This window comes from Bubalus kerabau, chromosome 3 (genome assembly GCF_029407905.1).
Source record: "Bubalus kerabau isolate K-KA32 ecotype Philippines breed swamp buffalo chromosome 3, PCC_UOA_SB_1v2, whole genome shotgun sequence".
NCBI classification, from domain to species: domain Eukaryota; kingdom Metazoa; phylum Chordata; class Mammalia; order Artiodactyla; family Bovidae; genus Bubalus; species Bubalus kerabau.
Genome location: NC_073626.1, coordinates 34,210,699 through 34,235,075, shown reverse-complemented (window position 1 = coordinate 34,235,075; position 24,377 = coordinate 34,210,699). Strand labels below are relative to the sequence as shown.

The following is a 24,377-nucleotide window of genomic DNA, read 5'->3' as shown; positions in this document are numbered from 1 at the left end:
GTTATACGCAGACATGTCTTTACTCTTTTTGAAATTCTTCTCCCATTTCAGTTATTACAGAGTATTGAGCAGAGTTCCCTGTACTTTACAGCAGGTCCTTGTTGGTTATCTATTTTAGCACCCCCTTTTTTCCATTGATTCTGGTAAGCTGTATTGTTTATCTTTTTTGAAAAAACTTTTAATTTTATATTGCAGTAGAGCCAATTAACAATGTGATAGTTCCAGGTGGACAGCAAGGGACTCAGCCATACAAATATATGTATCTATTCTAAACTTGGAGAAGGCAATGGCACCCCACGCCAGTACTTTTGCCTGGAAAATCCCATGGACGGAGGAGCCTGGAAGGCTGCAGTCCATGAAGTCGCTAAGAGTCGGACATGACAGAGCGACTTCACTTTCACTTTTCACTTTCATGCATTGGAGAAGGAAATGGCACCCCACTCCAGTGTTCTTGCCTGGAGAATCCCAGGGACAGGGGAGCCTGGTGGGCTGCCATCTATGGGGTTGCACAGAGTCAGACACGACTGAAGCAACTTAGCAGCATCAGCATTCTAAACTCGCCTCCCATCCCAGGCTGCCACATATCATTGAGCAGTGTTTCCTGTGCTATATAGTAGGTCCTTGTTGGTTATCCATTTTAAATATAGCAGTGTCCATCCCAAACTCCCTAATGATCCCGTCCCCCACTTTGCCCCGCTGCTGCTGCTGCTAAGTCACTTCAGTCATGTCTGACTCTGTGTGACCCCAGAGACGGCAGCCCACCAGGCTCCCCCGTCCCTGGGATTCTCCAGGCAAGAACACTGGAGTGGGTTGCCATTTCCTTCTCCATAGCAACCATAGATTTGTTCTCTAAGTCTGTAAGTCTGTTTCTGTTTTGTAAATAAGTCCATTTGTATCATTCTTTTTTTAGATTCCACATTTTTATAAAGGATGTCTGACTTCACTCATATGACAATCTCCAGGCCCATCCATGTTGCTGCAAATGATGTTATTTCATTTTTTCTAATGGCTTGAGTAATATTCCATTGTATATATGTATCACATCTTCTTGACCCTGGGAATCTGTATTTTTAACAGGCCTCTCAGGTAACTCTGATGCAACAGTTCTTACCCTGAGAAACCCCAGGATGGGGGTATTGTGAGAGGACAGATTTTGTAGAGTTTAAACTTTAAACTTTGTAGAGTCACAGGCAAGTCCTCTTAAGAGTAAAGTGTTTGGTAATAGAGTTGGGTCTTGACAAGTGTGGGAAGGATATGATTCACTTGATAGATGAATTTGAGAAGGAATTGATAGGAAATGAATAAAACCTGGCTAAGGGGTAGTCCCACTGACGGCCAGTGGGAATTTGCAGAGGTGCCCCGTAGATGCCACACACATGTGAATCGTGAAATGGTAGGTGGAACAGCAGTCATTCTATAAATGTACTCCAGCGTCAGAGAAGTCTGACTCTTATTTCTGAGAATTTTCTTATAGTTTTTTTAAAAGAAATTATTTACCATCTGGGAAAAAGATCAAGTGGGAGGTATTTTCATGAATGTAACCCAGTGGTGATATCTATGTGTTGCAGGTACCAAGCGCAATGCTCTTCTGGAATCTAAGGGATGCTTTGCCAGCGTAATATCACCTGGCAGAAGGGTCAGTCCCTCCTCTACTGAAACAGGTCTAAGTGTCGGTGGGCCTCTCAGCCCTGGCAGAGGCTTTGTCCACCTAGAGTAAGTAAGGGTCCAGGGAAGAGCCGTAAACATTGGGGTCAATTCTAACCAGGGGATCAACAGTCTGAGAGGGAGTGTGACATGTTTACAAGAGCATGGATTCCGGAGCCAGACTGGGTTCAAATCTCACTCTGTCACTCGGTATCTGTGTGAATTTGGGCAAATTACTTCACCTCCCTGGGCCTCAGCTTTCTTATCTGCAAAAAGTGGGGGCAGGTGGTGGTAATACTTCAGGAGATTGTTGTGAGGATGAAATGAGGTAATGCATATAAAGTGATTAGAAGACTCCTTGGCATAAAACACAGGCTGTGCAAGGGCTCACTATTATGAAGGTGAAATTAAACTATGTATTTTTGGGAATACAAATATACACACACAGGTGGTAAATCTTTTAAAAAATATTTCTTTATGTCATTTTTGGTTTTGGCTGCATTGTGTCTTAGTTGTGGCACATGGGTGTTCGTTGTGGCGTGTGGGCTTACTTGCCCCAGGGCATGTGGGATCTTAGTTTCCTGACCAGGGATCAAACCTGTGTTCCCTGCGTTGAAAGGCAGGTTCTTAACCCCTGGACCAAGTCCTGGTGGTAGACTCTTAAAGAACAGCAAAGAAATGGTTGCCGTAACAGTCAGAGTCAGGATTGTAGTTACCTCTCTGGGAAAGGGACACAGATGGTTTCTGGGGAGTGGGAGGAAAGGGCTGGCCATGCGTTATTTCTTGTCTTGGATTTTGGCTTTATAAGTATTTGTAAAACTGCACTGTTTTATATACTTTGCTCTGTTTGATTTCTTATGATAAAAAGTCTTAAAAAGCTTTTTCTAACAGTTTTTGTTGTAATGAAAGTAATTTAGGGGTTTCCATGGTGGTTCAGTGGTGAAGAATCCTCCTATCAATGCAAGGGACATGGGTTCAATCCCTGGTCCAGGAAGATCCTACATACCAGGGAGCGACTAAACCCTTGCACTACAGCTTCTGAGTCCACATGCTCTAGAGCCTGGGAACTGCAAGTACTGAGCCCGTAAGCCTGTGCTGTGCAACAAGAGAAGTCACCTCAGTGAAGAAGCCACAGCTAGAGAAAAGCCTGTGTAGCAGCGAATACCCAGCACAGCCATAAATACATAATTAAATTAAAAAATAAAGTTATTTAAGTCCATTATAGGAATTTTGAAAATATAAAAAACAACCACCACGGTAATCTCATCATCTCTTAGAGAATTGGTGTTAACTTTTTTTATATGCATGAAAGAAAATCTATTTCTTATGCATGGAAATATGTAATTATTTTTCACAATTAAGATCATAGGGTCACTAAGAGGCGAACACGACTGAGCGACTTCACTTTCACGCATTGGAGAAGGAAATGGCAACCCACTCCAGTGTTCTTGCCTGGAGAATCCCAGGGGTGGGGGAGCCTGGCGGGCTGCCGTCTATGGGTCGCTCAGGGTCGGACACGACTGAAGCGACTTAGCAGCAGCAGCATACTACTTTTTTGCAAAACCTGCTTTTTCCAACTTTGCATTTACCCACTCTTTCACAGTCACCTGTTTATCTGTCCATGTCCTCTTCCCCTTGACCCTAAGCTCCTGAGAGCAGGGACTATTTGGATCCCGTGTCTAGACCAATGCTTGCCACAAAATGTACTCAGATACATGTTTGTTGAGTAAAACAAGTAGGTGGATAGTCCTAAAGTTCTTTTGGAACATTTCCTTTATCTTGGCAATGTTTTCTATGCAGTTAATTCAGCAAACACAAATATATAAAAAGTATTTAGGAGAGACATATATCACCCAGTGTCAAAGTTATCATACATTTGGAACTGGGATGGTGGACTCTGAGTTGTTGGCTTTTTTGCTTTATCTGCACACTACGGAAGTTCAAAGACATTAGTATGGGTATCTTTACTTAAAACTGAAATTGGGCTATGCAAGACTGTGAGTTATGGGCCCAGGGTTCTTTATGATTTTTAGGTAACATAGTCTAGAGTTAACCTGCAGATCCAGCTCAGCCCCTCTCTAGGGTGTGTGTTGTTAGTTTCTTTGAGGGCTCATTTCCTTTGCAAATGGAAATGATTCTACTGGCCCCACCTATAATAACAGGATTTTTTGTCAGGAGCAAACAAATGATCAACATGAAGTTGGTTTGAAATGATTCCAATATCAGGGTGGCGTAATATTTTGAAAAAAGATCCTATGACTTGATAACAGATAACTCTACCTGAAAGCATTGTCCAAGGCCATCTATCAAATGCTAGACCACTAAGACCAGAAGTGATGGCTTTTTCTGTTGACGCCCACAATAGCTCATTGCAGGCATTTGTAACTGCCAGGAAGTTCCGTACTAAACATAGTGCTCTGTTATTATAGCCATTTCAGTCGAGGCTTGTTTTTGATTATTTCTTTCTCTTTTCTTTGTACTGATTGATTTTTTATTTCTGTTGAATTATTTTATTGAACATGCATTTTTTTGGTAGCAGTTTTAGTTGAAGCATAATTCATATACCATGTAATTCACCAGTTTAATAATGCAACCATTATCACAATCCATTTTAGGACATTTTTATTGCCTCCTTAAAGAAACCTGTCGCCCTCATGTCCCCTATCCCTCCAGCCCTGGATAACCATTAATTTTATCTCTATGGATTTACCTGTTCTGGATATTTCATATAAATGGAATCACCGATATATGGTCTTTGGTGTCTGGCTTCTTTTATTCAGCCTGATGTTTAGATGTATGCCAGGAGTAGAATTGCTGGCTTATATGATAATTCTATATTTAACTTTTGGACACCAAACTGCCTTTAAGCATGCATCTTTTGAATATATTTCCATCCCCTCAAATTATAAATAAATAAATTATATGCGCATGGACTTTTATTGAAGAGTAGTCCTAGTTTTCATACGTGAGGGCAATTCTAGTGTAAGAGATGTAAGATCAGGTTGTAACTTCCAATTTAAGCACATCGACATTTTCATCCTTCTGCTTCCTTTCCAGCCCTGCTGCAGAGTTGGATCTGAAATCCTCCTCCTCACATTCTGATCACTCCTCTGAAACTTCACTGCCTGAAGTCCAAAAGGATAAATATCCCCAGGAATTCAGCCTGCTCAAGTTGCAGACAAGTGAGTAGGTTACAGGTCCTCCTCCATGTGCCTCCATGCCCAGGGTCTTTGCAGAAGGCTGCCATACTGTTGGGTGCCATTTGCTGAAGACCCACTAGGTGCCTGGCATTCAACACACTTCATCTCTAATTCTCACAACTCTGCGGGGTAGCTACTGTTATATGTTTTTCAAAATTAAAATGCCTTATAAACATAAAAGTACTATAATAAAATATTAAAATAATAAAGAAGCATGTAGAATATGAAAACCCCTTCCCCAATATTTTCCAATCATCCCCCTATTCTGCTCCATAGCTGTGAAGAGTTTGATATCTATTCTTTGAGAATTTTGAAATGTAAATGTGTATGTATTTGAAATATATATGTACATGTATAAACATATATATGTTTAATATATGTATGTTTGAATATATATATTTATGGATTGTAATATACCACCATATTTTCACTGATAGAAAATAGTACAAAATTATTTTCGAAGTATTGTTTTCACTCAGAGTATAAGTAGATCATGGATTCTTTCTGTGTCAATACATATAGACCTGTGTGGCTGATACAGACCTACCTGTTTTACACAGAAGGAAACTGAGGCTGGAGAGATTCATTCTCCCACACAAGCACACATAGTTAGGAAGTGAAGGGATGGGATTAGAATTCAAACACGCCTGCCTCCAAAGCCTCTGGTCCTTCACAGCCACCAAGGAGACAAGAGTTTCTTAAGCAACCCCAGAGCTGTCAGATCTTTCACCGTTCAAAATCACTTGAGCAGTTTTATAGGAAAAGGGTCGGATGAAGAAACAGAGACCCTGAGAAGTCCATCAACTAGCCTAAGGTCTCAGAACAGCCCTTCTCCTTGGTCCTAATCACATTGCATCTCTCTGTGTTTCTGTAGCCTGAGCATGTGCCACTGTTGGCTGCCAACACCAGATGCCATCTGGTTAAGATGCCATGGGTGTTCCAGCCCTTACTCTGATGGGCTTTCTATTCCTAGACATTTATTAGAGTGAAGATTGGCTCACAGATGCTTATAAAGCTGTCTCTGAGCTTCCTAACCCATACATCACTTCCAACCATAAAACTGGCTTTATTTTTGAAAGAGAGGGTAAAAAGGAAAAAGAGAAGAGCCCTCTTAGATAGCTTTCTTTCTACTTCCCTTCTTTTGTGCCTAGGCCCATAGAGGTTAACACTGCCCCTGATGTAGAATTACGGAAATACACACATTGATACAGGTCGTATAGCCAGATGGTGCCGGGGGTGGGGGTGGGGCTTCACACCATTTTGTTATCCAGCTCCACTGTGAGGCTGGAGCAGTGCTGATGGAAGCATTTCTGATGTCTTGCAGAAGATGGGCACCGTCCTGAGTGGACATTTTACCCAAGGTTTAGCAGCAACATCCACACCTACCATGTTGGAAAGCAGTGTTTCTTTAACGGGGTCTTCCTCGGCAATAGGAGGTCTCTATCAGAGAGGATAGTGGACAAGAGCCTTGGGAGAAAGAAATGTGGTAACGTTTTCCTCCTGAATCTTCATTGCGCAATGCCCCAGAATACTCGTGAGTTGTCATTCCGGCGGCCCAGCCTTGTGTGGCTGGGGCAGACCTGGGGGTCACTGTGTCATCCAGGTGCAGCCAGGAAAATAGGAAAGACAAGGGGATGGTTGGCAGGCTGCACTTTTTGGCAAAGAACTCACACCATATGCTGATCCACATTTTTGTTTTTCTCTGAGTTTCATAAAATGCTAATGTGATATTTAAGTCATCAGATAAGTTCTCTCAGATACTTATTAATAGAAATCTCCATTGAAGTCCGAGGAAAAGAATTCATGTTTCAATTAGATGCTGCTTGTCATATGTGTTTAAATCATACTTTCGATTCTTTACAAGGAAAACATCCTGTAAACCTTAGCTTCAGTGTGTGTTGTTGTTTTGTAGCTGATTTAATGAAAGGTAGATGTGATGAGGAAGTGTATATATGTATCTCCTCAGCTTGTGACTTGGTGAGTTCTCTGTTCCAACTTAGCCATCATAAGTTTATTGAAAAACCCTAAAGAGTTTCTGAATATCAAGGGACCGTTTATGGCACACGCTTCTATAGAAGTACCTGTATAGGAGTCAGCAAGTGCTTCAGGGAAGAATAAGATTGCTGTAGTAGAAATACAGGGCTTCCCTGGTAGCTCAGTTGGTAAAGAATCTGCATGCAATGCAGGAGACCCCAGTTCAATTCCTGGGAAGATCCGCTGGAGAAGGGATAGGCTACCCACTCCAGTATTCTTGGCCTTTCCTGGTGGCTCAGCTGGTAAAGAATCCACCTGCAGTGCGGGAGACCTGGGTTTGATTCCTGGGTTGGGAAGATCCCCTGGAAAAGGGAAAGGCTACGCACGCCAGTATACAAAGAGAAAGAAATAGAAACTTCTACTCACAGCAGAGACAGGTAGTTTTGAAAACCAAGGCTTTTCCTTGGGTAGGTTAGTTGCTAAGTCATGTCAAACTCTTGTCCAACCCTATGGACTGTAGCTCTCTAGTCTCCTCTGTCCATGGATTTTTTAGGCAAGAATACTGGAGTGGGTTGCCATTTCCTCCTCCAGGGGATCTTCCTGACCCAGGGATTGAACCCATGTCTCCTGCATTGACAGGTGGATTCTTTACCACTGAGCCACCAGGGAAGCCCTTGCATGGATAGAGAATACATCAAAAGCCAAACTATGCTATGCTATGCTAAGTCGCTTCAGTCGTGTCCGACTCTGTGTGACCCCATAGACGGCAGCCCACGAGGCTCCCCCGTCCCTGGGATTCTCCAGGCAAGAACACCGGAGTGGGTTGCCATTTCCTCCTCCAATGCATGAAAGTGAAAAGAGAAAGTGAAGTCACTCAGACGTGTCCAACTCTTAGTGACCCCATGGAGTGCAGCCTACCAGGCTCCTCCGTCCATGGGATTTTCCAGGCAAGAGTACTGGAGTGGGGTGCCATTGCCTTCTCCTAAAGCCAAACTAGAGGAGGTGAGAAAGTAGTCACTGATACAGGGACTTTGAGGAGTCCTGTGTCCTACCCGACTCCTGAGATCACAATCTAGTGGCTGAGGGGCCGTGAGTCTAGCCGGGGCTTCTGCCTCACAGGGTGGCGGGGGGAAGACCTTGAGCTTCCAGATGAAGTGGCCTCTCACCTGACTGTGCGCAGAGAGCGATGATAACTCTGGGCAATGTTTGGGGAGAAAGCCCCCTGAGGGTCTCATCCACCCAGGAGATGTGGATGAATAGCAGCATTTCTGTGCCTTGTAAAGACTGTGGAGCTTAGGACAAAGAGAAAGAGAGAGAGAGAGAGCAAATGAGCAAGCCAGGGGAGCTGGTTGTATGGCTGGAATGCTGGCAGGCCAACATATGGTGTACTGTTCCCCACCAAGCCAGGGGTCATATGGGAATAAATGTGTGTTTCACCTGATGCACGGCAGACAGGGATGGCTTCAGAGGATCAGACTAGATGGCCCATTTTAGTAGACAACAGAAAATAGATACCAGCTCTCAGAGAGCAGCAGGTACCTGTGTGGTTTGCAGATGGTGACCCAGGACCCAAAGCCTTCTCATAGATCCTGATGTCATGTAAGCCTACTGTGCACACTCTTGACTTCTCACTCCTGAGATGCAGTCCTAGGGAGGAAGAGCAAGTATTTATTTAACTGGTTTAAATCTGGAACAACTGAGAAAAACAAAGAAGGGACTAAGTTTAGCTGTCTATTACTTAGGCATGCTTTTGGCCACAAGTAAGAGAAAAATCAAATTATCAGAGACTTAAATTGTAAGATATTTATTAAGTAATTAACAAGAAGCTTTGGTGTCTAAGTGACCTGTATGGTCTTGTTGCCCAATGATCTCATCAAAGACAGGCTCATTTTGGGTTTTTTGATGTATTACCATTCTTCATAATGTTGGATTTTTTTGTCTAGATGCTTGTCCCCTTATGGTTATAAGATAACTGTGGTAGTTCTAAGCATCATATTTGTATTCAAGACGTAAAAAAGGAAAATCTCCTGTTGCCTTCCCCTTTTAGAAGGAAGGAAAGTTTTCCCATATGGTCCTTGGGAGACTTCCTTGTCTCACTGGCCAGAATAGGGACAACTGCAAGTATATATTAAAAGTAAATGAGGAGGATTTCCTGGGTCGCTTAGTGGTAAAGAATCCGCCTACTAATGCAGGAGACATGGGTTCCATCCCTGGCCTGGGAAGATCCCACATGCTGCGGAGCAACTAAGCAACTAAGCCTGTGTGCCACACCTATTGAGCTGCAGAGCCCAGGAGCTGAAACAACAGAAGCCCGAGCACTGCAACTAGAGAAAAGCCTGTATAGCAACCGAGACCCAGCACAGCCAAAAAGCAAAGTAAACGAGGGACTTTCCTCATGTTCCCAAAGCAGGAGCCGGGGTTCAATCCCTGGTCAGGAAACTAGATCACACATGCTGCAAAAAAGAGTGAAGATTCCCAAGTGCCATGGCCAAGACCTGGCCCAGCCAAATTAATACAAACATAAAAAAAAACTTTTAAAATAAAACATTTAAAAAGAGTCCTGTCTGTTGGGTGTGAGCAAAGAAGGAGGTTGTGTCCCCAGCTGCATGTCCCTGCTTCTAGTCCCAAGGTACTCTTGCAAGCCAGGATTATTTTCTTAGGAGAGGCGTCTGGCATTGGAGGTGCACATTTAAATGGCCATCCTGTGCCAGCCTGACTCCATGGGAACTCATGTGGTTGGTTTCTTGTTCCTGGGGCATTGGAAGAGACTGGGTCGGGTGTCAGGGCCTGGGCTGAGTAAGCAGTGTTTACTCAGCATCAGTAGACTTTTTCCTGACTCCTCTTCACCATGAAGGCCACCTCCCACTGCTGCGCCACCTCATTCTTCTTTTTTTTTTTTTTAATTAATTTATTTATTTTTGGCTGTGCTGGGTCTTTATTGCTGCATGAGCTTATCCCTAGTTTCAGTGAGAAGGGGCTAATTTCTAGTTGCAGCACACAGGCTTCTCATTCTGGTGGCTTCTCTTGTGGAGTATGGGCTCTAGGGCTTAAATAGTCGTAGCACATGGGCTCAGTAGTTGTGGCCCCTAGGCTCTAGAGCACAGAATCAATCGTTGTGGCACACGGGCTTAATTGCTCCACAACACGTGGAATCTTCGTGGACCATAGATCGAACCTATGTCCCCTGCATTGGTAGGCAGATTTTATCCCCTGAGCCACCAGGGAAACCCCTGTCCCAGTCTTTGAGACAGAAGGAGGAGCCAGGACCCTTATTAGTTGAGATCCAATCAGAGAGGCAGAGCCCCAATTAAAATGGCCTCTAATCCCTGAAGAATTCAGGGATTCAAAGTGCACTAATGCTTAGGAATGAAAAGATTTCAAGTCAGAGTTTATGCTCATCATTGCAGGTAACTTTTGATTCACCATTCATTTTAAACCAAACCATCCCATCCAAACCTCAGTTATTGTTCTTTCTCAGGGTAAAGTAATCATGACACCTTTAAAAAAATGTCTCAAACATAGGCTCACACTTTAAAAAAGTTTTTTAATCTGTTTTTTAAATTTATTTTTTACTTTTATTTCAGGCTCACACTTTTCATCTCCTCAAGGTGAAACAATCATAAACAGAACATTTAAGAAACCTATATGTACCTAATGATAAAACACTGAATTATCCTATTTCCATTGTCATGTCAATACTTAGAGCAAATCTGTGGACCATCTTCAGCTCTTTTTATGATTTCGTTTTTAAACACCATTCACAGTTCTTGACCCCAGGAATGGCATCCCAAAGTTAACTCCAGGAGATAATCCATATATGTATCCAGAAGAGAGTAAAGGCTTCCACAAAGCAGGATCAACTCTCCCTCCAGTGAATTTTTCAGTGTAAGTGTATGTTAATACTAGCATTATTTAGTGAACTTTAAAGGAATTATATTTCTCTCTGTTACATATAAATTATATTTTGCAAGGGGTGACTCTCAACAAGACATAGTTGGTGAAACTGTCTAAAAAAGTCCACGTCTGTTTCCTTAGCATATGTATATATGCATGTGTGTAACTGAGATCATACACAGGATCTTGACTACTAAAAGGTAGTTGCTAATTTTGTTCCTGTTATTATTACTACAAATATGAAGGCTTCCATTTTCATTCTGAATCACATTGTTGGTTAGTAGGGTTGACTTACACTCGGAACTAAGCATTGATGAGAAAGGGAGGGTCACTAAATTAAAAGAAAAATAGTTGGTGTGGTACATTAAAAATATTTTAGAAAATTAATCACATTCTGAAGAAAACAAAACCACTAATTTGAAAACATACATGCGCCCCAATGTTTATAGCAGCATTATTTACAATAGCCAAGACATGGAAACAACCTCAGCAGATGAATAGATAAACAAGATGTGTGTGTGTGTGTATATATATCTTCCCTGGTGGCTCAGATGGTAAAGCGTCTGCCTATAATGCAGGAGACCTGGGTTCAATCCCTGGGTCAGGAAGATCTCCTGGAGAAGGCAATGGCACCCCACTCCAGTACTCTTGCCTAGAAAATCTCATGGACGGAGGAGCCTGGTAGGCTGCAGTCCATGGGGTCGCTAAGAGTCGGATACGACTGAGCGACTTCACTTTGACTTTTCACTTTCATGCATTGGAGAAAGAAATGGCAACCCACTCCAGTGTTCTTGCCTGGAGAATCCCAGGGACGGTGGAGCCTGGTGGGCTGCTGTCTATGGGGTCGCACAGAGTCGGACACGACTAAAGCAACTTAGCAGCATGGCCCTTAATGGTTTTGAAGCCCATACACGGCAATTAAAACAAGAAAATAAGACATTGTATTGAACACAATGAAGTATTGATATCTTTGCCGTAGAAGCCATACCAATCTGATGGTTGTCTTTTCTGATTTTCAGAGTGCCTTATGAAAAGAAATTTGATACATTTATTCCACTTGAGCCTCTTCCACAAATCCCCAAGTGAGTTATCTCAACATATTTCATATTATCCTACCTTTATGAAAATATCAATTATTTATTTTCTCCTATGGAGGAGCTCATAGACACCTGAGGCATAGGGACCTTTTGAATCCCGGCAGTTGGGTGAGGCGGTTTGAATGAAAGGTTCCTGGTTTTGAAGGTCAAGTGTCTATGGAGTCTAGCTGCTGGGCTGCTTACATCTTCAGCAGATATGATTGACAGACTGCCAGATGCCACGTGTTATTATAGGCATGCACCATGAGGGGTTTTATGTGGAGAAACAGTCAGGGTCCTTGCTTTCCAAAACACAAGAGTTTGTTGGGAAAGAAAGACATATACTTAAATAAATGCAGCCAGGGAGGATGGTTAGAGTTTGAAGAGGCAGAGTAAGCTAGTACTTCTGTATTTCAGGAAAGTATTATTCCTCTGATCTTTTCTTTTCTTTTTTAAAAATAGTTGTTTTTATTTATTTGGCTGTGCTGAATCTTTTAGTTACAGCACGCGAGATCTTTAGTTGCTACATGCAAACTCTTAGTTCCAGCTTGTGAAATCTAGTTCCCGGAATCCCTGGTTCAGTTCCCAGGGATTGAACCTGGGACCCCCTGCATTCAGAAGGTGGAGTCCCAGTCACTGGACCACCAGGGAAGTTCTCATTCTTCTGATCTAATAGTTTAGCTCTGCTCCATTCTGAACCAAAATATTTTGATATGTAGGTTATCTTTATTTTTTGAAGAATTCTGTCGTTCGCACTGATAGTTCTCTTTTGACTAAAAAAATCCTTAATAGGGAGATTTTCTAGATAGGAGAGCTTTTTGGCTTTTATTGTGTAATTCATTCTTACTTGTATTACCTTGTGATCAGAAAATATTGTTTTTATTATTTTTATTTTATGGAACTTATCAAAGTTTTCTTGTGAGCTAATATATATTCAGTTTTGGGACTCTTTCCATTTGCATTTGAAAGTGCATTCTAGGGACTTTCCGGGTGGTCCACTGGTTAAGAATCCACCTTGCAGTGTAGGAGATGTGGGTTTGATGTCTGGTTGGGGAACTAATATCCCACGTAATGTGGAGCAGCTAAGCCCATGAGCTGCAACTAAGACTCAATTCAGCCAAATAAATAAAATAAGTAAATATATATTTTTAAAAAAGAAAGTACATTCTATTTTATTTAGATACATACCTAGAAGATTTATCTTATTGTTTATTGTTTAGTCCCTATTTTTTCTTACCCATTTTTGTCCACTTGACTGCTCATTTGGTCCACTTGGACTAAGAGCTTGTGTGTTAAAATGTCCAGATATTAGTGTGTTTCTGTCTTTATTACTAGTAGCTTTTAGCATTGCAAAAATATCTTTCTTTTTTCTCATTTAATGCATTTTGTCCTGTGTTATACCTAGCCAGATATTAAGATTACAACTCTTACTTTGCTTTGTTTGCATTTGACTAATATGCTTTTGCCCATTCTTAGACTTTCAAATTACTGTGTTTTACGTCTTTCTCTCAGAAATAGAACTGGATTTTTATCCATGAGTCAATTTAAAAAGTAGTTTCTCTAAGAGGTGATTTAGGGTCACTTGCATTTATTGATTTGACAGATTTGATTTAAATTCTGTCAGAATAGTTTGTTGCATGTGTTATGTATATTATATTTACCCTGAGTCTTTCACCATTTTATTTCAACAAAAGTTAAACAATTATTTCTTTGGATGTTTGGGAATGCTTGTGTTTTTTGTTCTATTGGTTCTTTATGCTGATATCTTCCTATATTGCTTTTTGCCCTGATTTTTTTAGCTGGGCTTCTAGTGGGTTGGCCAAAAGTTTGTTTGGATTTTTACACAAGATGCTATGAAAAACCTGAACAAACTTTTTGGCCAACCCAATATTATTGTGTTGTCAGCTTTAAATGATATCCCATCCTGACTTCCCTGGTGGCTCAGACGGTAAAGCATCTGCCTACAGTGCAGGAGACCTGGGTTCAATTCCTGGGTCAGGAAGATCTCCTGGAGAAGGGAATGGCAACCCATTCCAGTATTCTTGCCTCCCCCCCAAAAAAAAGGGGCACAAAGAAATATAAAAAGCTTTCCTCATAGCTCAGTGAGTAAAGAATCTGCCTGCAACGTGGGAGACCTGGATTTGATCCCTGGGTTGGGAATATCCCCTGGAGAAGGAAATGGCAACCCATTCCAGTATTCTTGCCTGGAGAATCCCATGGACAGAGGAGCCTGACGGGCTACAGTCCATGGGATTGCAAGAGTCAGACACAATTTAGCGACTAAACCACCAACACCATCTAGTCCCACATGTGGTAATCCTCTTCTGTCTTCTTACAGGGACTTCCTTACCTTCAGCAGGTTTATCAGGGTGTTTTCTCAATCATAATGCATTTCTCCCCCCAAATATGAAAATTTTAGCAGCTAAAAGCTGAAAGCGTTCTTCATCTTCCTGCTCTGACTCATCCCAGGAGCCAGACTTCCCAAGACCTCTTGGATCACACACAGCACAGCCCAACATATGCCCTTTCAAATCTCAACAGACCTGGGAGGATGCCAGGTGTCTGTATTAGCTGAGGTCCCAGCAGAAAGCAAAAGGCATACTTTGCTGGGATTCTGAAGACAGTTTAATGAAAGGACTGTTTACCAATGAGTGAACAGGTTGAGGGAACTCACCTGGGAGGGTGAAGCACCCAGGGACTCCCACCAGTGGGAAGCTCTTAATAACGTCTAGGTCTGAACAGCAGGAGAAGAGCTCCTGGTTCACAGGGCAGTGAGAGAATGGAGAAGGGCTGTTGTAAAGGAGCTGTGGCTGTGGAGAATACAGCCACTCCAGAACTGGGGTACCTCAGGAGACAGGGTGGGAGTCAAGGAGCTCAGTAAGACACATCTCAGTCTCTGTCTTTGCACCTTCTGATCTCCTGTGGGTGCTTCCCACTAGCCAAGCCCAACTCAAAGGTGGGGGCGTGGAGGAGTCAAGGTGCTGCAGGATACAGGGCTCAGATTCCTGGGCAGAGAGGGACACAAAAGAGACATGGGTTTGGGGAAGGGACAATGACGACAACTAATATGATGGGTTTTTAAAAAAATATTTATTAATTTGGCTGCATCGGGTCTTAGTTGCGGCATGCAAGATCTTTTATTGCGGAGCTCAAGCTTCTCTCTAGTTATGGCGCGTGGCTTCCAGAGCACGCAGGCTCAGTAGTTGTGGCTCGCTAGCTTAGCTGCAAGGCATATGGGATCTTAGTTCTCTGACCTGGATTAGCCCACGTCCCATGTATTGGAAGACAGATTCTTAACGGCTGGACCACCAGGGAAGTCCCAATACGGTGCTTTACATTGACACCTGGTCTCCAGAATTGGAGGCCTTCTTACTTTTGGAGGATGGAGTACCTTGTCTCCTGAAGGTGTTTGCAAATTTTGCATCAGGCGGACTGAAATGGTGTTGTTCTTGTCCCACAGCTTGCCTTTCTGGGTGAAGGAAAAGGCCAACATGCTGAAGAGCGAGATAAGAGAAGTCGAAGAGCTTGACGATTGGCAGCCAGCGGTCTCCTTGCTACACAGTTTGCTACCTGCTGGTGGGTCAAAGGACTTGCAAAAAATAGCATAACAACTGGAGGCAAGCCCGGAAAAGCAGACTTTTGAGAGGCTTCACAATGGAGAGGAGAGAGGAAGAGCCTCTCCCAGAGTGGATGGTATCCTTTGCCCCGAGGTGGCCCCTGGGCAGATGTCACGACTGTGGGTCGCTGTCAAGTGTATGTTCGAGAACTGGTAGTCTTGTGATGGAGCACAGCCTTTAACTCTGTGCCTCTATCCACAGGTTCTTTGGACTTTCCAAGACAGTCCTGAACAGAAGGTCCAGGAAGCAGGCCCTGACTGGCCCCTGGAGAGCCTTTTCCTGTTGAGTGCTTCTGTTAGTGCAGCTGTTCTAAATCAAATGTTTGACTTGGATGCAAAATCACTGTGTCTTGCCTTTTTAAACGTTGTTATTATTTTTTGGCCGTGCCATGCCATTCGTGGGATCTTAGTTCCCCGACCAGGGACTGAACTCCGGCCCTAGGCAGTGAAAGCTCAGAGTTCTAACCACTGGACCAACAGGGAATTCCCTTCACTGTATTTTGAAAACTTTACTGATAGAAAAGTTTCAAGAATTGTACAACAAACATCTACATATTCTTTACTTAGAATCTACAGTAGTTTACATTTGTGCAAAGGTGTACACATTCTTTTTCTCATATTATTCCTATTGTTATTTTGCTCAGTTATCTGAGAGTAACAGGCATCATAACTCTTTACTCCTACTATTATACTTCAGTATGGTCAATGGTAATTGACTTCTTAATGCTTCTCCTAAGGTCAAGGGTAATCTGGTGGTTCACAAGAACCAGCTCACTGTGCAGGGGTGAGTAGCAGTGGGAGTAGCTTCCGAGTGCAGGGCACCCAAGTCCTGGGCCAAGCCCCTGAGAAGAGCAGGGCTTCTGCCTCCATGGAGTCTTTGGACTCATTCCTTCTCCGTTGACCAGCCTCACTCCTCTCTCCCTTGACCTTCTCCCTTGACTCATCCCTTCTCCCTTTGGTCCCCTGCCTTGGCCCCTCTCACATCTTTTTGTCCTGAGACCTTTCTTCCCATTTGGGCCTGAAATGCACTAAAGGAACCCCCTGGCCCCCACATCCCTTGTAGTTAGAAGTTCTGATGCTGATTTAGTGCATCTACTGGCCAAGTTCAAGTGGACTCTGGGGAAAGACTGGGAGCCCACTTGAGATGTCTCATGTTCTTCCAGCACCAGGGAATTCCACAGGGGTTATGGCCTGAGCCTCCCCGGGGGGTGGGGTGGCCATTACTGACTTGAGGCTCCCAAATCTGGACTTTGTAAGAAATCCATGAAAATGAAACATTTTATGGTGCACATGGAGAAAGCCAGCCTCATATCAAATAAGAAGCCCCAAATCCCAATGGCTTGTTTTCTGAAGAAATGTGTCTGAGTCCAGCAAATACAGAGAGGGTGTGGGAACAGCTTCTAGTGGTGATGGTGTGAGCATGGGTGTGACCATCTGGCTAGAAATGTGTTCTCTTGGCTGAGCGGAGTGTGGGCTGGAGGAAAAAGCTAAGGTTCTCTTGGAAAGAGAGGACAGAAGGAAGGCATGGGGCATAATTATACTAAAAATCACTTACTCTCTATTTGAAATTCAAATTTAACTGGGAACTCTGTATTTTTATTTGCTCTATCTGGAAACACAGAGCAGAGGTGGCACATAGGAGAGGAACTGGAGGGCTGCCTAGGAGATGAAAATGGCAAGACTCTGCGGTGACTTGGATACGAGTGGGAGGAAAGTATGACAGAAGGGAAAGTGGCAACAGGTAGATGGTGGTGCTGTTGCCAGGGCAACATGTGGTGTTCTGACCAAATAGTGTCTTCACTCACCTAGAGAGAGATGCTCTCCTGATGGACACGGTCCCGTGGATGCACTACTTGGTGAGCAGTGTGCAAATTAGATTTTAGCCTCTATGTGTCGCTTATGCAAAGAACCACTAACACGACCATACATGCCAGCCCTGTGCTATCCCCTGAAATAAGGAATACTGGAGAAGTATAGGTTTTCTAGAGGGAGCTCATTTTTTTTTTTTTTTTTGGCTCCACCATGCAGCTTGTGGGATCTTAGTTCCTGGATTGAACCCAGGCCCTCGGCAGTGAAAGCAGGGAGTCCTAACCACTGGACCACCAGGGCTTTCACAGGAGCTCAGTTTTTGCAAGTTGAATTTGAGAAACCTGTGACATGCCCAAGTGAAACTGTTCAGGATGTAACTGGGCATATGAGTTTGGGATCTGGTATATGAGTGTGGAAAAAAAAACAGTCTCCTGTGAGAAATGTAAATCTGAGGCTTATGCCTTGTGGATGCAGGGTTAGATGTAAATTATCTGATTGGAATATTAATCCCAAACTGGGAAATGAGCTCAAAAAGACTCTTGAACCTCTGGGGACTGAGAATGAGAGTATTCTCTTTGGGAAGACTTCCCCACCCCAGGATACCCCAGAAATAACAATCATGAAGATGAGTATCTGAGAAAAAAATTACAAGCTACAACTGATACACCACAAGGGAGTATTGGTAGGTGAAACTCAAGCCAATTTAGATGATTAACCATGGTTAACATTATGGTATGGATTACTAGCATTTGGGGTGCATGGAATTCCATTTTGTAGTAAGTGGACACCCAGGGAGGAGCTTATGGGTGGCAATCTGGTAGATGGAGGGCAGGGCTGGAGGACCAGTCTTGAAATTATATTTGCAGAGCATCAGAGTATTTCTACTTAAATTCCATGTCCTTATTTGGGGAGATGATGAAGATGATGCGGGTGGCTACCCCTAGCCTCTTGCCATGCCTTGGTGTTGTCACAGGCTTTTGACCCTAATTTTAGCCCTTTCTTGCACAGTTTCTTGATGGTAAAAAAGGGGATATTAGAATTTCACTGGGACATACATGCACTCAAGGGTGAGTTGGGGAACTTTTAATAGGGCTTCTCTGTCCTGGTGGGCAGGTTGTACAACACATGTCCCTAAGGGGGTGCAATTTGTGTCACAGACGTGCATGATCTAATTTTCTTATCGTAAGTGTCCTGTTCTCCAAACATCAGTAGTTTGTTGACAGTTTTCCACCAGGTGTCAATTAAAGTGCCTGCAGGAAGGGGCACCTTTTTCTAGTTGGTAAAAAGCTGACATAGAGGGTAAAGGTGGTCCTGAGTGGGAAGGAGAAGGCTCTTGTGATGTTAGATCTGAAATGGCTTTTGAGAGAGGATAGGTTCAACTCTGGATATGCTAGGAATCTGGCTTATAAATAACAGAAACCCAACTATAACTGGCTAAAGCCAAAAGGGGTAGTAATCATTAGAACTCAAGGGCAGGGATGCACCGCGGACTAAGGAACAGGTTGCATCCAGGAACAGCGGCCCAGCCAAGACCTACCTCTGTCTTTCTATACTCTCCTTTCTGCTTCTCTCAATGCACCTGGGACCCACTTTCCCCCTCTTCTTAGTCTACATTGTACAAAAATGGTGGCAGACAACTCCAGGGTGTCACATGTTAGAGGTTCATTGGCCAGCAGCAAGACCCGGCTCTTCTAGGTTCTTGTCGAAATTCCTTGGGGAGGAGACTTAACTGGCTCAGCTTTGATCAAACCAATCGGCCAATGTGTCTGTGTGAGAGAGAGACAAACTGTAACCTCTGCAACTGAGTGGATATTGGGGCTGGGGTGGGCAGGAAGTAATGGTCACGCATCCTACAGAAGAGCCCTGCAAACAGAGGTCCAGAGGCAGAAAATGGGTTGTCACCAGTCACAGAGCCAGCTGACAGCAGAGACAGGAGTGGACTGACATCTTACACCGCAAACAGCAAAGTCTGTGTGTTCTTCATAATCTGACACTGTGTCCTCTTAACAAAGCAGTGATTTTATTAATACAATTTCCCATTTCATGGCAAAAAAATATAATCAGAAAGTTCTGTAGCTTTTTCAGAAGAGGCAAAGGGAAAAATGAAGAAGTATAAAGAGAAACACGTTAGTTAAGTACTTAGGGTGTACCCCAGTCCTCTGAATATTTTCGTCCCTTCCAGGACTAGCTCCAAAGAGATGTTTTTGAATGGAGAAGGAAACCAAGTGAGGTGGAATTCCAGTTTGGCAATCCCTATCTTACTGGGTTTTTGGTCTCAACTAATTTTCCCTTCAGATTTATGAGATACGAACTATTAACTCCCCTTTTCAAATCCGAATACTGAGATTCAGTATGATTATTACTCAAGCTGATGAAGGAACCAAGATTTCAACCCCGATCAAGTTTGCCTAATACCAGCGCCTATCAACTGTAGCTCTCTGCTATTAATATTAACCGACGTAGACTGAAGACCAATAAATGGAAAACTCTGACATGACTGTTTCTGGGACAATCTCTGATCACTTGGGCTTGCGCTTCTCGTAGTAACAGTTGCCATTTTTGTGAGCACTTCTTTTGTATCAGATACTACGATGGATTTACGATCTCTTTTAATCCTTGGTAGTTACTCAGTCGTGTGCCACTCTGAGACCCCATGGACTATATCCCGCCAAGCTCCTCTGTCTACGGAATTCTCCAGCCAAGAATACTGGAGTGGGTGGCCATTTCCTTCTCCAGAGGATCTTTTCCATTCAGGGATCGAACCCGGGTCTTCCGCATTGCAGACAGATTCTTTCACCATCTGAGCCTGCAGGGAAACCCCTATTTAAATCCTTAGGACAACTCTATGAAGTTGGCACTATTATTATCTTTATTTTGCAGGTTAGGAAATTTAGGCTTAAATAAGCTATTGCCTTTCCCTGAATATTTTTGAATAAATTCCTGTTCGTTAAATGCTTAATAAAGTGCTAAATTAATAAATTATCGACGCTATTTTTAGACCAGCTGAGCTTAAACCCCACAGGCGAGACGTTCCCATTCTTTGCCACAACGTGACGTCACGACCAATCCCAGGACTGCATTCCCAGCCAAGAGCCTCCGCCGACATCTCGCGAAAGCCGTGGTTTCTTCCAACCTATTTTGGGCATGCGCGCGGCTTCGAGTACTTTGGCTAGAGTGGTTTGATGGTTTTCCGTCAGTCTTCCTAGAGTAGAGCTTTACCATCGAGGCACTTACTTCCTTCCAGTCACTCCAGTTCTCGCGAGACTTGCTACTCCTGCTCTTTCCCCACTCCGCCCCCGCGCTTGCGCAGAGCTCTTCAAAGCAGAAGGTCGCGCTTGGAGGAAGTGGCGGCTTTGGGTCCCGTGGCCGCTGCGCTGTTACTACTTCTCGGAAGCTCCGCTCGGCCGCTTGCCGAGACACCCCGCCGCCAAGATGCCTCGAATTATGATCAAGGGGGGCGTGTGGAGGAATACCGAGGTAAGTCCCCTTTTCCCGCCGTCCGCTGCCCTCCGCCCCTCCGGCTGCGGGTGCGCACGCGCGCAGAGGTCCGGGAGGCGGAGATGATGCCTTCGGGGTCTGCGTGGGGGGTGGTGCGGGGCCTTTACCCTGTGCCTGGTCCTCGGTTATCTGACCATCTCAAGGACAGGGACCGTGATTTAACCGCTTGATTACCTGCTGGGCACTCGTTAGGCCCTCAGTGAACATTTATTGAACTGACGCGTCCTCCGCCGTGGTGGAACTCACAGTGGGAGGGGGACGCAGGACAATCGCGATAGTCGGTCTTCTAAAGCACCACCCCCCCCCCCCCACCCCGGTTCCTCATCCCAGGCACCGCGACTCTCTCTGCTATTCAAAAATGAAGAGGTGCTGTGGCCACAACTTTGTTCTTTCCTTGACTTCCTTGCAGAGGGGAAGCAGTTTGAGTGCCAGGTCCTAAGTACCCGGTTGTGTCCGCGTCCCCGCGGTCATCTGTTACCACGGCGTAACTTGTCCGCCCTCCCGTCACCCAAGGCCTGTCTCTTCCGCTTCATCTTGGATAGAAGCCAGATAGGCCTACCGTAGACACATTTGCTTCCAGAAATGTAGTGGATCGTGCCTTTGGTGAACCAAAGAACAGTAGAGGAGTAAAATAGAAACAAGGTTTTAGTGCAGTTTCTGTTTATAGTGCACTGAACTTGTCAGTTTCCCTAGCACACTGTCTTTTTACATCTTGCACCTTCTTGGAATATCCTCCTACCGCTTTGCATCTTTCTGACCTTCCTTCAAAAACAGTTTAGAAACTCTTCTGGAATTTTTGCCTGGTCATCCGGTAAAAAGTAGTTGCACCCGCAGTGGTCCCTGGACACCTCTTTCATCCATTTGTTATGGTTTGCTTTTTTTTGCAAGCATCACATCCTGTGTGATGCTGGGATTGTTAACCTCTCAGAGACTCAGTTTTCTAATGGCGATGATAATAATACTTATCTCTCGGAATTAAATGAGTCACTACATTTGGAATATTTAGAACAGAGTCTGGCACATAGTAATCTTTCAGAAAGTACTAGCGTTGTTTCTTTTCCCCAGTAGACAGCACTGCAAGTGGGCAGGATCAGATATTGCTATCTTTAGGACCCCGGACAGTGCCAAACAAAGTTTGCTTGGGAAATTTTGCTGAATGGATCTAGCAGGGTGGATAACTGTAGTATATACTTAGTTGAAGATGTGATTAAGTATAGCAGTACTGCAACAAAGTTACAAATTGAGTGAGTGAGAACCTTGCCTCACAGCTTGCACAGAGGGGACCAGGCTGTTTCAGTTGGAGAAGAGATGACTTCTGAGGGAGGGACAGATGTACCAAATCAAGTAACAGCAGGATTCTGATGCTGTGGCCAAAGCCCTGCAGTCCTTGAGTCTCAGATGTTAGGGGTGTGGAGTGGCGGGGAGTGGCTAACATTTGAGGCATATAGCTAAGTTCATTGTGGGGAAAAAAGCCTAAAAGTAAAATGCCCTGAGTGTATGGCTCTGATATTCTTGGTGTCTTTGGTTTAGCCTGACAGGCTCCCTTGGGATTGGCAAATTCCTTATTGGAATGGGTGCCCTGGTGAAATATGAAATAGTATCTAGAGACTGGGGGAAACTAGAGGCAGAGTTGATTGGTGACTTAGGGGAGACATACTTAATTCTTAGGTTAGACCTGAGATATGGATTCTTAGGTCAGAGTGGGGGCTGTGGGACTGGAGAGAAAATGCTGTTCATAAACTGGGAAGCCTGAATTGGAAATTGGATTCACTTGAGTCTTGACTTTTTGAGGGCTGGATGTGTCCTGTTTTATCTTGTTTCCTCAAGTATTGATACACAAGACCCGATACAAGGCTGGTGTTTGGGCAGTATTTTTTGAGTGAATCAGTAAATGAATGAGCCATAATCTTTTTAAGAGACTAACATCCACACATTGGAGAATCCTTTTTAAAATCTCTGTCAAGTAGGGTTTCTCACATTGGGCGGTACCCACTCCCGATTTTTGGACGGGATTGGGGGAGGGGTTGTGTGTAAGGGAGGGTAGGATGTCCTTCTAAGGGAGTTCTTAATTTCTTTCATTTTGTTGATTCTGGGTTGCTGTTTTTTTTAAAATTTTTATTATTGTAATGAAGTTTTATACTTTCATTTTATTTTTTTTAAATTTTATTTTACTTTTAAACTTTACATAATTGTATTAGTTTTGCCAAATATCAAAATGAATCCGCCACAGGTATACATGTGTTCCCCATCCTGAACCCTCCTCCCTCCTCTCTCCCCATTCCATCCCTCTGGGTCGTCCTATACCTTCATTTTAAATTTAGGATATACGTGCGTGTTTATATCTCTTTCTCCCTAGCACAACCCAGTTAAGAGTTAATTTAAATCTTGTCTTTTCTCACTTGGAGTTTTGTGAATGAATGCATTGTTTTTCCTTTGAAAAATTTTAGGATGAAATTCTGAAAGCAGCGGTGATGAAATATGGGAAAAACCAGTGGTCTAGGATTGCCTCACTGCTGCATAGAAAGTCAGCAAAGCAGTGCAAAGCCAGATGGTATGTATCAGCTAATGAGTGGAAAACACAAAATGACCTTCATTATGATGAGGAAAATGTCATTTCTTTGAACCTTACCAAAGAAAAGCAGGCACTGTGATGTAACAGAAAGTAGGGAGTGGGAGTTGGGAATTTCAGTGTAAGAATTAGCTGTCTTTTGCTTCCTATGTGGCCTTAGGCAAGCCATTTTCTTTCCCCTCTCTCCTGCCATTATTGTCTTCCAGTGGTATGACTCTTGGCCCTAACTCATGGAGATGTGAGGCTCAAATGAGTTAATGTTGTTTGAGAATGCCTTTGTAAAGCATGAAATAAAACTAATTTTGGGTACAGATGGACCCCAGCTTATAAAAGGATTGTATTCCAAAAGTTTGTAAATTTATTGTCTTAGAACTTACTTTCCCAAAGAAATACATGAGAAATGTTGGTTATTTTTCTAAGCAAGCTTTCAGTAGTTGAGTTTCCTCATTAATGGTTGAAACATTACATATTTGGTTCCCCAGAATATAATATACCCCAACATTACATCTGTGGTTAAAGGCAGTGGACACATTAAGTTCTTTACATGTGTTTTTGGCATGAGTGACCTGGCCCCAGCACTGACCCATGTGGTACTAGGATCATATTTTGGATTGTATAAGGTGACCTAATTTCCTGGGCACCTGCGTAGGGGAAAGGATCAGAACATAGAGACTGGCCCACAATGAGGAAGATGGTCCTCAGCCTGTGTAAATGGTTCTGATTTTTGCTTCTCTTAAGTGGAGCTAAGCTCCAGTTCCTACCCCCATGTTTGGTGGGTATATATATTGTTTGCAGGCTTATATATTGTTTGCAGGCTTCTCCAGCTAAGTGGACTGGATGGAAAAGTTGGGTCAGGTGGGGCATTAGGAAAGACAGCTATGACGATAGTGGTTTTACTTAAACTTACCACACAAAAACATACAGTGTTGAAAAGTGTTTAGTGAGTATAAGTCAAATGCTTCAGAAATAAGCGAAGGTGGTGTGAGAAATCAAAACATGAGAAAGTACTATAAAAACTGGAAGCACTATGAAAATATGAGGTAATTTTATCTTATTTGCAAATAATTTCAATACCTCTAATAAAGTGTAAGGTGAAT

At 43.4% G+C, this 24,377-nt stretch overlaps 2 protein-coding genes and 1 non-coding gene across 3 annotated transcripts in view; all 3 read left to right on the top strand.

Moving 5' to 3' along the window:
• The window catches only part of SPATS1 (spermatogenesis associated serine rich 1), a 43,397-nt gene extending 27,486 nt beyond the window's left edge, over positions 1-15,911 (top strand). The window contains exons 6-12 of the mRNA XM_055574408.1: positions 1,569-1,713; positions 4,702-4,826; positions 6,169-6,330; positions 10,583-10,703; positions 11,732-11,794; positions 15,249-15,364; positions 15,607-15,911. Of these exons, the coding sequence (XP_055430383.1) occupies positions 1,569-1,713; positions 4,702-4,826; positions 6,169-6,330; positions 10,583-10,703; positions 11,732-11,794; positions 15,249-15,364; positions 15,607-15,635 (761 nt within the window). The 3' untranslated portion in view covers positions 15,636-15,911. The remainder of the gene's footprint in view (positions 1-1,568; positions 1,714-4,701; positions 4,827-6,168; positions 6,331-10,582; positions 10,704-11,731; positions 11,795-15,248; positions 15,365-15,606) is intronic.
• On the top strand, positions 11,249-11,321 carry TRNAY-AUA (transfer RNA tyrosine (anticodon AUA)). Its single transcript has one exon. It is a non-coding gene; the product is annotated as a tRNA-Tyr (tRNA).
• Positions 15,912-20,408: 4,497 nt separating the features above from the next.
• CDC5L (cell division cycle 5 like) overlaps positions 20,409-24,377 on the top strand; it is a 41,764-nt gene continuing 37,795 nt past the window's right edge. Inside the window, exons 1-2 of the mRNA XM_055571292.1 lie at positions 20,409-20,690; positions 23,159-23,262. Coding sequence (XP_055427267.1) covers positions 20,646-20,690; positions 23,159-23,262 — 149 coding nt within the window. The 5' untranslated portion in view covers positions 20,409-20,645. The remainder of the gene's footprint in view (positions 20,691-23,158; positions 23,263-24,377) is intronic.